At 36.8% G+C, this 13280-nt stretch overlaps 1 protein-coding gene and 1 non-coding gene across 2 annotated transcripts in view; one reads left to right on the top strand and one right to left on the bottom strand.

The window, feature by feature from the left end:
* Positions 1–1894, bottom strand: part of ube2v2 (ubiquitin-conjugating enzyme E2 variant 2) — a 40966-nt gene extending 39072 nt beyond the window's left edge. Inside the window, exon 1 of the mRNA XM_028803502.2 lies at positions 1764–1894. Coding sequence (XP_028659335.1) covers positions 1764–1779 — 16 coding nt within the window. The 5' untranslated portion in view covers positions 1780–1894. The remainder of the gene's footprint in view (positions 1–1763) is intronic.
* A 4108-nt stretch (positions 1895–6002) lies between these two features.
* trnay-gua (transfer RNA tyrosine (anticodon GUA)) lies at positions 6003–6089 on the top strand. Its single transcript is given in 2 exon segments — positions 6003–6039; positions 6054–6089. It is a non-coding gene; the product is annotated as a tRNA-Tyr (tRNA).
* The last annotated feature ends 7191 nt before the right edge of the window (positions 6090–13280 follow it).

A 13280-nucleotide genomic window follows, 5' to 3' on the forward strand; every position in this document is an offset into this window, starting at 1 on the left:
CTGTAAACACTTGATAATGATAATTATGCTCAAATTTCATATTATTCCTACTGATTACATGTTTTAACTCTAAAGAAATACATTTTCCTGTAAAACTGTATTTTGCAATGATCATCAACAAAAGGCAAGTCACTAGAAAAAGCAGGAATTGATCTAATACAAGAATGTTTTACTCATGGGTGACTGTATGTAGCCTATTCATATAGCCTATTCAAAACATGTTCAAGGGTAAGTTGCTCCAGCAACCTAATAATGTTATTATTGCTTATTATTTGACTGCAACCTTTACCTAAGTTGACATACAAATTTTGAGATACAATTGATTATATTACTTTTCTTTTTACAATTGGATCACAAACAGGTGAAGTGACTTGCTTATGGAAACACAACGTCAGTACCAGAATTGGAACCCAAAAGATCTGGGTTTGAAGTCCAACGCTTTAACCACTACATCACACTGCCTACCAGTAATAGTAGAAAAAAATTAATAAAACCACACGCAAATACCACATACAAAAGTACTAAGTTACATAGCACTTCTGACATACAGTATCTGATTAACCAAGGCCCATTCTCTTAAACAGCTAGTAAACCATATATTCCACAACTAGAATCATAGTATGCAAAAACCTGCTCCTCCACAATCTAGTCATTCCAGGTTGCTATACAATTATTTAAAAAAAAGCTAAACGGTGACTTTAATGAGAAGCATGAAAACATTTCTTTGCTAATATCCTCATGTGGGTTTACTGGATGCCAAAATTATTTTCCAAAATCTATAATGTGCATCCTCATGTGCACCACTGGAACAAAACAGTACATCACAGTGATTAACAGCCATTATTATTTTAACTGTGACGGTGCAGTACTGGAAGGGTCTTCCAACAAAACTCAAGAAACACTTCCAAGTTACTTTTACCTAACGATTCTACATCATAATTTCTAGCTCTGAATAAAAACATATAAAGCTTCACGTTACCAATACATGCACTAGGTTTAAGATCTTTATATAAAACGGATATCGCAGTACATATAATTCATCAATCAACACACGTCGAAGTGTGTCCAGCTCAATTCCCCACTCCGGAGAGCCCCCGTCACCTCCCGAAGCCCCCCGTGTTATACTAAGGGGGGGGGGGGGCGCTGCGCACCCAGAACATTCGGCCCCTCCCACTCGTGAAGATGAGGGGCTCCGTCATCTGCCTAACAACGAGGCCTGTGTCAAAACAAGCCTACCAGAAACCTCAGCTATAAAGTTTCCCTTATATGCGCGGCTAACACATTAAGGTCCTGCATACAAAATGCGAGTCCAGCTAAAATTCTAATGCGAATCATCGCCGACCGGCCACCAGCCGCTACTCGGGCCCGAGAAGTCTCACTTCCTGTGTGTGTACCGCAGTGGCGCTAAAACTGCAACAACAGCTGCATTCAAATCAGCAGGAGAGCACCTCAAGGGCGAGCCGCTCCAGACCACTGTTCTCTGCTACAATGTTTATTTATGTAAAGCCCTTTCCCAACAATATCTTTCTTTCGGGACTCCATATCGCACAGGGTGACTCTGCGCCCAAAGATCTCCCTGCCCCTCTCGCCTTCTTGCAGAAGGGACGATAACCGGCGATCAGAAAAATCAGACTCCGCTCGCTCCGCTGATAAACGACATAAAGATACTCGTCAACTGCACATTGCAACAACTGTCGCCGCGACAACGCTGCGGCCAATGTTAAGACTATTTGTTATTAAATAAGTCAGATTCGCAAACAGACCTATGGGGGTCGCCATCTTGTCCAGCCGATTCCAGAACTACACAAAACCGTGACATCAGAAGCACGTGACGATCACGTGCCAGCTAGGCCTCCGTGATGTAACTCAGACTGTGCGCCTGCGCGCTACCTCACGTTTCTCGCGTCTTCATAATGTCGTGTGTCAAATCAGGAAGAAGAAACGTCCTGAGTTGTTAATAACATAATGGTCAGTGTTGGATAAGTTACTTTTAAGTAGTAATATACTAAATATTACATATTACTTAAAGTCATTACAAGTACTAAAAATATCACTTTTTATTAAGCAGTGTATTATATTACATATTATATTATTTTTATTACTTCACAAATTATGAAACTTTTAAAAATAATTATTAAGCAAATCCTTTAAAATAATACAGTACATTTTTGAACTCACCTGGAACTAAATGTGCACACAATATCAATTATATCTATTTTCGGTATAATCACAACTTTCTTAAATGAGCAGTGTTGGACTCTGTCACACAAATGTGTCTTCATTTTTATAAACAGAACGTGATTAATTTTAAATTCATACTGTTCTTATTATCATTGCAATTTTTTCTAAATTATTTGGCAGGTTTCAAACACTTTGTATTCAAATGTAGTTGTACCTAGACAACAAAAATAAAAACTGAGCAAATATATTAGTTCAAGTTTCACAAATATCAGGGACCAATGTGTTCACATTTTTTTTTTAATATGTGAACACTTTATTAATAATATTTAAAGCTCAATGTGTCAATCTGTATTTGTTCTTTATACAACTGGACAATTTTTCAAAATTCTAAAGTCTATGGTAGAAATGTATGCATAATTTAATTGGTAAAAATAGTACCTTATGGGAGCATTTTGTGAATTTCCCATTGGGATTAATAAAGTATCTATCTATCTATCTATCTATCTATCTATCTATCTATCTATCTATCTATCTATCTATCTATCCATAACTGGCATATGTATAAAGAAATTGTTTTAGTGTTAAGATAAACTGCAAAGATATATGTTTAACAGCTGATCTAAATAGCTTTTGAAAAAAATTAAAGGATTTTATATAAGAAAAGATAAAATGTATTTTGTGTGAATTATTTGTTAATGTAATTCACATAAAATTGTAACATTGTAAAACAATGTTTAAACCAGAGACTAAAAAAATAAAGAAAATGTGTACATACCTGAACAATATTCTGTAATTAGACATGTGAAACAGGGAATGTGGTGCCTGTTTAAACTATTTAGTAATTCCCAGTCCATGCTGGCTGTGGGTTTCTTTTTTGACTTCTGCTTACCATGTTGATTGAGAGATGTTTTCTGGAGGACACTAGTGTTACATTGCTTTCCACTAACTCCTACAGTAGTTCCCTTGCCTGTATGCACTGACCCTTCCTCATCTTCAGACTAATAACTCCCACATTTTTCTGCCTACACTTTTCTTTTGATTTTGCTTTCCACCCTTGGACATATTTGTTATGTGTAGGAGAGTATAACATTATCAGTTTGATATATTAATGGAACCAGTTTCAGGGTTTTCCCTGTCCAAAAACCTGTGGTTCCCTGGTCCCTCTAGTCTCTCATAAAAAGCAGGCTTTCAAAGTAAATATCTGAAAGACGATCTCTCCTTAATGTCAGACCAAGACTTCCGAAACTGAGCAGTCTATGGCAGGTGTGCTAGAAGAGACTGGTGTGTTGTATTGTAAGAAGATGTGTTTACTTCTTAGAAATTGATAGAAGCAGTCCACAGCAGTTGCAGTTTTCAAATAATCCAGGATTATGAAGCATGTACCTCTTCAATTTCGGTACCAATTGCCTCATAGATGTGATGGTCCTGAATGCACTTGCATGCAGTGGCAGCTTGTTTGTGTTGTAGTTTAGTATTGATCCAATGGGGAGAAATTCCCAAAAAAAACTTTTACTGTGTGCAGACCAAATCTCTGTGTTAGTACATATAAATTGGACCTCCTCGAAAATCATCTTTAGTTCACACTCCATCCTGTCATAAGCAACATAAAGATACCTGATGAATACTTTTCTGTCATTGTTATGTTTTGGCCAAAATCCAAGTGTCTGTTCTGTTCATTTTTTTATATCAACATTGTTGATCATTTAGTTTCTTTATGTCTAAGTATCTTTGTATATATGCCACACATTCTTTGGATGGTCCCCAAAGAAGTGGGGCCACCTGCCCGTCACCATCAAGGGACTACCCTCAGCACTATAAAGTCTGAGGAAAACCCATAGTCCTTTGCAGTTCATTGAATGCATTTCCATTAGTGAGCTCCTCTGGTGATATTTCTGTACTTTTTGTGTATTGGATTTTTGACTGTTTGCTGTGTTTTTTAAACGAGTGTTTTGGAAGTGAAAAGAGTGTCAAACAGAGTAATGATTACGAAGGTGGAAATTGGAGGTGATGATGAATGTTGTTAGTGCATATGCCCCGCAAGTTGGGTGAGCTATGGGTGAGAAAGAAGATTTCCGGAGTGAGTTGGATGAAGTGTTGGACAGTGTACCTAAGGGACAGAAAGTGGTGATTGGAGCGGATTTCAATGAACATGTTGGTGATGGGATCAGAGGAGATGAGGAGGTGATGGGTAGGTATTGTGTCAAATAGAGAAATAAAGAAGGTCAGATGATAGTGGATTTTGCAAAAAGGATGGGCATGGCTGTAGTGAATATGTATATTAAGAAGAGGGAGGGACATAGGGTGACATACAAGAGTGGAGGAAGATGCACACAGGTAGATTATATATCCTATGTAGAAGAGTCAATCTGAAGGAGATTAAAGACTGCAAAGTGGTAGCAGAGGACAGTGCAGTTAGGCAGCATAGGATTGGGGTCTGTAGAATGACGTTGAAGATCAAGAAGAGGAGGAGAGTGAGGGCAGTGCCAAGGATCAAATGGTGGAAGTTGAAAAAGGAAGACTGAAATGTTGAGTTTAGGGAGGAGGTAAGACAGGCACTGGGTGGAAATGAAGAGTTACCAGGCAGCTGGGCAACTAAGCAGAAGTAGTAAGGGTGACAGCAAGAAGGGTGCTTGGCGTGACATCTGGACAGAGGAAGGAGGAAAAATGACAACAATTTTATTAAAATCAAGAATATTATGAACACCTTGAATTAGGGCGACTTATGCTAATTCAGACGTTTTCCAAATAAATGTGAGTAAGGCTGAATCAATTAATTTGCAAGTAACAAAAAGAGATCGAGCTAGATAAATCAAGCTGGAGATACCCTCATCTTTAACAAGTAAAACTCTGACACAAATAGTTAAATCTCTTTGTTGCCAGCAATTAAAAAATATTTTTTATTTTCTGTGTTTTGTTTAAATGAATAGACTGTAGATCTTCATACTTTAATACCTAAATAACTGACTGAGTCTTTAAAAGTTATTCCGCAAATTTCAGTCTTATTTGTATGGAAGATAGTTAAAATTTTACATTCATTTGTGTCAATTTTCAAGCCAGATGAGTCAGAAAAGAGAACTCTGCAAGTTCCTTTTAAAAAACTTAGCCAGGATGGTTACTACTCAGCACGGGACCCCAGTACAAAACAATTCAGCGACAATTAGGACATGACGACAAAAAGGCGCGCATACACAATATATGATCAGAATCCTGCGGTAAAAGAACTACGCTAATTTAATACTTCGCTAACTGTAAGGTACACCGTGAGCTCCCTTAACCAAGAAGCTGCTGAAACATGACTGGTAATTTAAAACTGGCGCAGACTGGGGTCCGGATAGAGAACCTTGCTACACAGCCGCATGTGGAAACTTTAGCCACGGAAATCTACAGAAACACCAAGCACTGTATTTATATCAGAGTTATAATGTAAACAGATAATTAATACGGAAAAGCTTTATATGCTGTACACTAAAATGATTAAAAGCGGCCTCCCGTCCTCTGAACTCACATCATTGGAGCGAATGTTAAACACATACATTTTAGTTTAAAATGTCGAAATAAAACGAGATGGTGTGCGCACATCCTGGTGATAATTGTCATCGTAAATGTCTAAAGTTGCGCTCAGTGATTTGTTGTTTGTTTGTCAGTCTGTCCGTGGGTCAGGTGTTCACGTTAGGAACAGTCCAAGAGCATTGCGTTTATGTGTTTTAATTAAAAAATAAATAAAAAAATAATAAATACAGACCAGAAATAACTGATATGATGAATAATAACAGCTTTCAAAATTACAATAGCTTCATTTGAACAGAATGAGGTGGAAGCGGCCTTCGATAGCTCAGTTGGTAGAGCGGAGGACTGTAGTGGATTACCTAGTCATCCTTAGGTCGCTGGTTCGAATCCGGCTCGAAGGACGTAAATATTTTTTTTTTCGTAATTTATTTATTTTGCAAAAGTTAGATTTGTGGTTTTAAGTGTATAGCTATTTTTAATATAATGGATATATAAAGAGAATGTGACTTGAAACAAACTATAGTCTTTAAAAGGGAAATTAATGAATGCACGTATAAGAAACCAGATTTTCTAATATAACTTTTATATTTTCTTTTATTTAGTCGTTGCTCTTCACCAAGGTTTTTAATGTACAATAGATAGATATATTGCACTTTATTTGCGCCAAGGGGAAATCTGAGTTTTTACAGAAGCCCATTAAATAAATAATATATTATGTGAAACAACAAACCCCTCTAAAATACACACCAGAATGACTAAAAAGACAGAAAATTAAAAAGAAAGAAAACTTGACACCTGGCAGTCACAGTCACTGTTTAGGCTTTATGCAGGTGTATTGCCGCTGGTATAAAGGTGTCTCAGTGGTTTTTCTAGACTCACTTCTGCTAAACAATTTGCATGCTGAAAGTTGTCAGCGTTTCAAAGAGATACTGGCTGCCAGTTTTGTCTCCAATCTTTTCTTTGCCGCTACCTCCAGTGGATCAAGAGTTCATCTCATAACTGACCCTGCCCTCTTAGTTGCCCCATGAGTCTAGGTTATTCTTGGTAGCGAAAACCAATCAGATCGCTTTCTGCTACCAAAATTCTACCAAGAATTGAAAGCTCGGGCCAATCGCAGCCCGTATCGTTTACCAAGAATTGACCAGTCACAACCCGTTTCGGTACCAAGAATTGGCCAAAGACGGCTCGGTCGGCTACCAAGAATAGGCGAATTACGGCTCGTGTCGGCTACCAAAACTCGGAAAGGGCGGGCCAACCTCTTGTCAGGAAATGTATGGTATTCTGCAAAAGCTTGTTCGTGTCTGCACACAGGCGCTTTGCAATTTGCGTTTCATTTTGAACTTTCTAAAAATGTTACTCACGAGTGTCGGTTTGTGCAGATATATTTACATTCACGTACACATTTTTTGAATGATTTTTTTAAACATTCTTGGTGCAGTTTATTACATTTATTAAATAAGTGTGCAAAACGTGTAAAGACAGATATAAGATAGATAGATAGATAGATAGATAGATAGATAGATAGATAGATACTTTATTAATCCCAATGGGAAATTCACAATAATAATGTATAAATATAATAAACATTGAATTGTATAATCATAGTTTCATTTTTTTATACTTAACACTAATTTCACAAATCGTTCATATCAATGCAAATACAGAATAATAATAATTATAGTTATACTCTATATTGATATTGATGTTATAAAATATACTTATAAAATAAACCTACACTTTTAATACTCAGACGATTCTAATCGTGCTGTAGAACAGCATATATATATATATATATATATATATATATATATATATATATATATACAGTATATATATATATATATAAAGTGTATATATATATATATATATATATACACAGTATATATATATATAATTAACTAAGTGGTGTGTATGCTGTTTACTAGAAAACATATAGTTATTTTGCGCTAAGCATATAAATATTTCCCTTTGCAATATTTTCAAATATTTATTTTTATCTACTTCGAATTAATTAAATGTCAGCATCAACTAGAATATATTACTTCCCAAATTTTATAAATACATACAAACACAAGGCTGTGCACTATTATTTATTCATTCTTATTGTGCTTTCATTTTTATTGTACCCCTCTTGATTATCTGTGCAGCCATCTGAAACCATGGTAAAGGTGCTATATAAGTAAGTGAAATTCGTTATTTTTTGTTTTAAAAAAAATTATTTTAGAGATATATTCTTCCATTCTGCAATGTGCCATGAGCGGGATTCGAACCTAAATCCCTGCAATAATTTCTGGTAGATCGTCTCTCAAGAATCGCAGCTATACCTCGACTAATATTTGCAATCCTATTAGCTTGTTGTCTTCGGTGGGCCTCTCTTGAAATGATGTTACCGGCCCAGCACATCACAATGTAGAAAGTCACACTGGCTGTCACAGTGCTGTAGAAGATACAAAGGATGTCATTTAGCATATTAAAACAGTACAGTCTCCTAAGACAAAAAAGAGTCTGCCCTGCTTTTTCTTACATAGTTCCTTTGTTTTAGAAGACAAGTCTAGCATGTCATTGTGGTGGACCACCTTGTTCCAAGTGCAGTGCACCACCTCCACTCCCTTAGTAATGACCGGTCACAGTGGTTCTTTGGTGCAATGAAAGTCAATATCCAGTTCTTTGGTTTTGCTAAAGTTAAGCAGCAGACAGTTCTCATTGCACGAACAAATAAAGTCCTCCACCTGACTACTATACTCTGTCTCATATCCAGAGTAATTAATGACCATGTGTTTTATTGACCATTTTCACTGAAACTGTGGTAACCTGTTGTGATTGTTAATATTGTAAGAGTGATCATTTGAGAGGTGGTGATGGCATTATTCTAGCCCCTCCTGCCCTGGCTCCAGACCAAAATGGTAAGGAGGACATCTGAAATACTGGGGAGGGCATGGTGTGATAAACTGAATAATAGCCAGGTAGTTCACTTATGTGACTCCACCGACTGGATGGTGGTTGCATAGACTTTTTCATTTGCTTTGTTTATCTGGTTGGTTTGTAGCTGGACTGTGAGTTGAATGGAACTGGTAAAGTTGTTGGGCTGAATAACCTGCTCTCATCAAAACTGTTCTAATGTATAGTACTCAAGAATTCAGGGATCACACTTACAAGGAATGAATGGGAAGTGGGATAGGCACCCCATCTAACTGACAAGGTTCAAGACTTACTACAACAATATTTATTTCTATACAAAGGATGTAGCTCCTATTATCTATTAGCTGTGTTACTTGTTGAAGACAGGTAATAGAATCATTTAAGAAATATTTGATATCTCTTGCCCTACAGCATGTAAACTGTCAGTGCTTTTGCTTTGTATCCTCGTGCTTCTGAACCTTTCTTAATTGCTACTCTTTGTGTTGAACTTGTTCCCATAAAGTGTGCTTCTCATACTTTGTCATTTTGAAGTGCCTAGCTCACCTCCTGGATGCTTATATGCTTCCTATCTTTAAAGGCAACTGTCAGCTACGTGTTTATTCCTCCTCATGTGTTTCATACTCGCAATTCCTCTTTCAATTGCGTCACCAAAACCAAACTGATCAATTTCACCAAAGCCAAACTGACCAATTTGATTTCTCGGAGAGACATTATATACAAAGACATTAGTGTTTTATTATGTAGTAGATAGATAGATTATAAAGGTGCTATATAAATGAAATGTGTTATTATTATTATCCATCCATTTACTTATATGTTGGCACCCTGTCCAGGGTTTGTTTCTGCCTTGTGCCCAATGCTAGGTAGGATAAGCTCCAGCTGTCATACAAGACCCAGGTCTGCATTAAGGTGGTTAGAAAATGACATGACATCTACCAATCCATTCTCCAAAGCTCTGTATTTAATTTTCCATCCTTTAATTCAGGATTCCAGGGTTTTCCTATTTGATTTTTCAAAGATAAATTTTGAGATTACATAAATTCTGTGTCTAATTTAAGATTTAAAATGAAAGATGACAATTAAGAAAAAAGATAGAATTGGTTATATGGATTAGGTTGTTATGACAAAAATACCTTGAGAATATGTTCGTAAAAGAATAAATATTTTTATTTACAAGTCAATTGGTTTCATGTTTTCGTTTTTTCATGAATTGCTCATACTGTATTTTACTCCAACACAAAGGCTCCATCTAGTGGTTATTATTAAATATCCTCAGTTATTTCATCCATCCATTTCCTTAAACTGCTTTTCCAAGGCATGTACAGTATATGCAAGAATGGGGCGCAAGGCAAGAGCAACCATTGGACAGGGTGCTAGTCCATCACGGTGTGAAAACATACACATACAAACACGCGCACGCACACACACACACACACACACACACTAAAGGGCCAATTTAGTAACACCAATTCACATAACCTGTTTGTAAAGCAGCTAATTATAATAATAACAATAATACTTCACATTTATAGCTGTTTTCTCGCTACTCAGAGTAGCTACATCATTAAATTGGCAGAAAAAAATGATTTCATGAAGTAAATGCTATTATAGGTAAACATAACATACTCAAATTAATGTATTATTCCAATTATTCAAATGTTAATTATTTCAAAAACCGATAAGCATTGGATGCAAGCAGGGAACAACCCAGGCATGGGTGCCGTCATATTGCAGGACTCACTGATTCACATTATTGGAAGGTTGATGGTAAACTGGAGTGCCTGGAAAAAACAGGATAAATATGGCAATAATGTTGAAACTCTGTACGGACAGCAGTCTGGAAGAAGATTCAAACCCCAAGTTTCCGGATCCATGAGGTAACAGCACTAACCACTGCATGCCACATAAACAGACTTTAGATAGTAATTGCATGTTCATGCAGGATAGAGGGTGCTGTAAACCTCTATTATACTAAGAGCGAAATATTTTAAGGTAGTAAGGATCAGATTTACAAGTTTCAGACTCCACTCATTCTTACATGAATGTACTCTGGATGATCTAGAAACAAAATCATTTGAAAACACAAGACTGCTGAATACAGCTACAGAGGTATGATGAATAGGGACAACTTTAAAAAAAAATCTCAGTGGCTTGTCATTGAACATATAGATCACTACTGTTAGCTGCATGTTGGCTTGCTACACCAAATGGGGTTGGAGAATAACAGCACGGCTCCACAGCATTGATTCTCCAGAAAAAAAGAGCAGGCTGGGGACTGCTACACAACACTGTGTTCCTTAAAATGCAGCTTACTGAACACACCCTAATAATGCAGATCAGAACAAACCACAAAAAAAACCCCAAATATGTTGGTAAAATGATGAGACTTAAATTATACAAGTCCTTAATCCCAAAGGAACAGCCCTAAAAGTGACAAGCTGTTGATCATACAAGGGGGGACATAAAAATTTCAGGAATTGATCAATAGCATGGGAATAGGGTGTAGTTTTCATATATGCTGCTAAGTGTTGTATGCCTACAGTCTTGTTAATCAGCCTGCAAAGTGGCATAGTGCTGAGTTGAGCAAGTACATACTGTATTACTAAAATTTATTTAAAAATCATGCAGGTGATTTTTCTTTTCTCCAAGCTAAAAAAATCACTTCAGATCATATCGAACATCAAAACAAAGATGATTGCACTTTTGCAAATTGACATACTTGTTAAAAGAGTTTCCCCATTGACAGATTTTTAATCAGCACTGAACTGCTAAAGCATGTGCAAGACAGCATCAGGAAAAAAAATGTCCTGGCAGTGACACCTGCAGAACTGTATTTTGAACTTTAACAGTGCACTGGCACATACTGTGTTATCAGTCGAAGAGCTTTGGACGGAAAAAAATTTGGTTGTTGTTTTACTCACCCCAAACTCATGAGATCTCACTCCCTGTGACTTCTTTTTGTGAAATGAAAATTGAGACTGAAGAGGAGACGATTTGGAAGAAGTCCAATGAAAAATCACAGGAGACTCTAGACACAGTAACAAAAGATGAGTTATCGTGCATTAGGACAAGTATATTGCATCTCAAGGGGAGTGTTTTGGGAGCATGCACTGTTACAGTGCGTTGCCACACCCACCACATGACAAACCACCTCAGGATCCCAAATTAGGTTCTGAGTGCAGTCGTACAACAGGTGACACCTCAGCACTACACTAGTTAGCATGACTTTGACAGAAATGGAAGTGCTGTGTGTTTTATAATAAGGTTTGGTAGATCCAGAAAATAGTCCAAAAACAGGTAATTGTTCATAAAGAATAAAAAAAAACACTTGGCAAACTTGATAATCAAAAAAAAAAAACAAAACAAAAAAAAAACGAAGAGCAATGTAAAAACAAACTTTATTTCTCTTTCAAAGCTTTCTGGCCTCTGAAGCACAGTGAAGAAAGTGGACCCAATCCATAAAAAGAGACGAAGGACCAAATTTTGTAATACACAATGGCTGCTCATATGTTAGTGGCCAGCACTTAAATTCTGATAACAACATGTAGCCTATGCACTGCCTTAGGACTGATGCTGTGCCAGCTTTTTAACTGGAACAGCTTTAGTGCCCTACTGACATGGGTATCATCTTTCATCTCAGAGTTAATGTGTGAGAATCCACGCTGATGGAAAACAGCACACGGGATGCCTTCTCTATGGAGCACATCTATGTGAAGAAACTTGCCCCTGGTTAGTATGCACAGTTTAACTGCTAGCTGCTTTAACTGCTAAAGTGAGAAAACACAACCCATTACTGGCTAACAAACAGCAAAGATAGTTACCCATTGATGCATCACTTCCAAATTTTGTGAAAAGGGCTCATTAAATGATCTTTGGCTGATATATAGAAGTTCCTTCCAGTCACTGTTCAAGTGAAGTTGGAGTAGGGAGTTGAATCAGAGCAGATGTTCATCAGGTGCAAGGAAGAGAGGCTAGAGATTCAAAGAATGAGAAGTACTTGGTGTGCAACTGACATGGGAAGTGGAATAGGCATCCCATCTAACTGACAAGGTTCAAGACCTATTACAACAATATTTATTTCTATACAAAGGACGTAGATCCTAGTATTTTACATGTCAAAGTAGTTTCATGCAAAGAAAAAAAATAAATTTAGATAATAATAATGAATAAATAGTATACAAAAGACAAATAAATAATGCACACTTACTGTACATAAGAAAGTTATATAATTAAGAGAAATAGAGTCCTCAAATACAGAACTGTTTTTTTTCCATTTATAAATGACAGTTCAATGATAACGTCTGATGGCCTGGGTGGACAGACAAAAAATAACCTCCAGTTAAGTGAGAGAAAAAAAACTGTAGGGGTTCCAGGCCAAAAGACCACATAGACTCCACTGGGCATTCTGCCTAACATGAAAGTTGAACAGTTCTTTATTGTTTGTTTTTTAGGCTTTGTCTTAGAGGGTTCAACGCAGTAGGTCTTGTGAAAAGTTGAGGTATCTGCTTTCATTCAGGTACCACATGCGGCTGCACGGGACTTTGATCAGTTGATGGCATTGAAAACCACCATGGAGGAACCAGAAAAGAAGACATAATGATTGCAGATTCACTTAAGAGAATGATAATTCTACGTATTCCTAGGTTATTAGGAGTAGACTAAACTGAATCTAT

The sequence above is a fragment of the Erpetoichthys calabaricus genome, chromosome 6 (genome assembly GCF_900747795.2).
Source record: "Erpetoichthys calabaricus chromosome 6, fErpCal1.3, whole genome shotgun sequence".
In the NCBI taxonomy this organism is placed as follows: domain Eukaryota; kingdom Metazoa; phylum Chordata; class Cladistia; order Polypteriformes; family Polypteridae; genus Erpetoichthys; species Erpetoichthys calabaricus.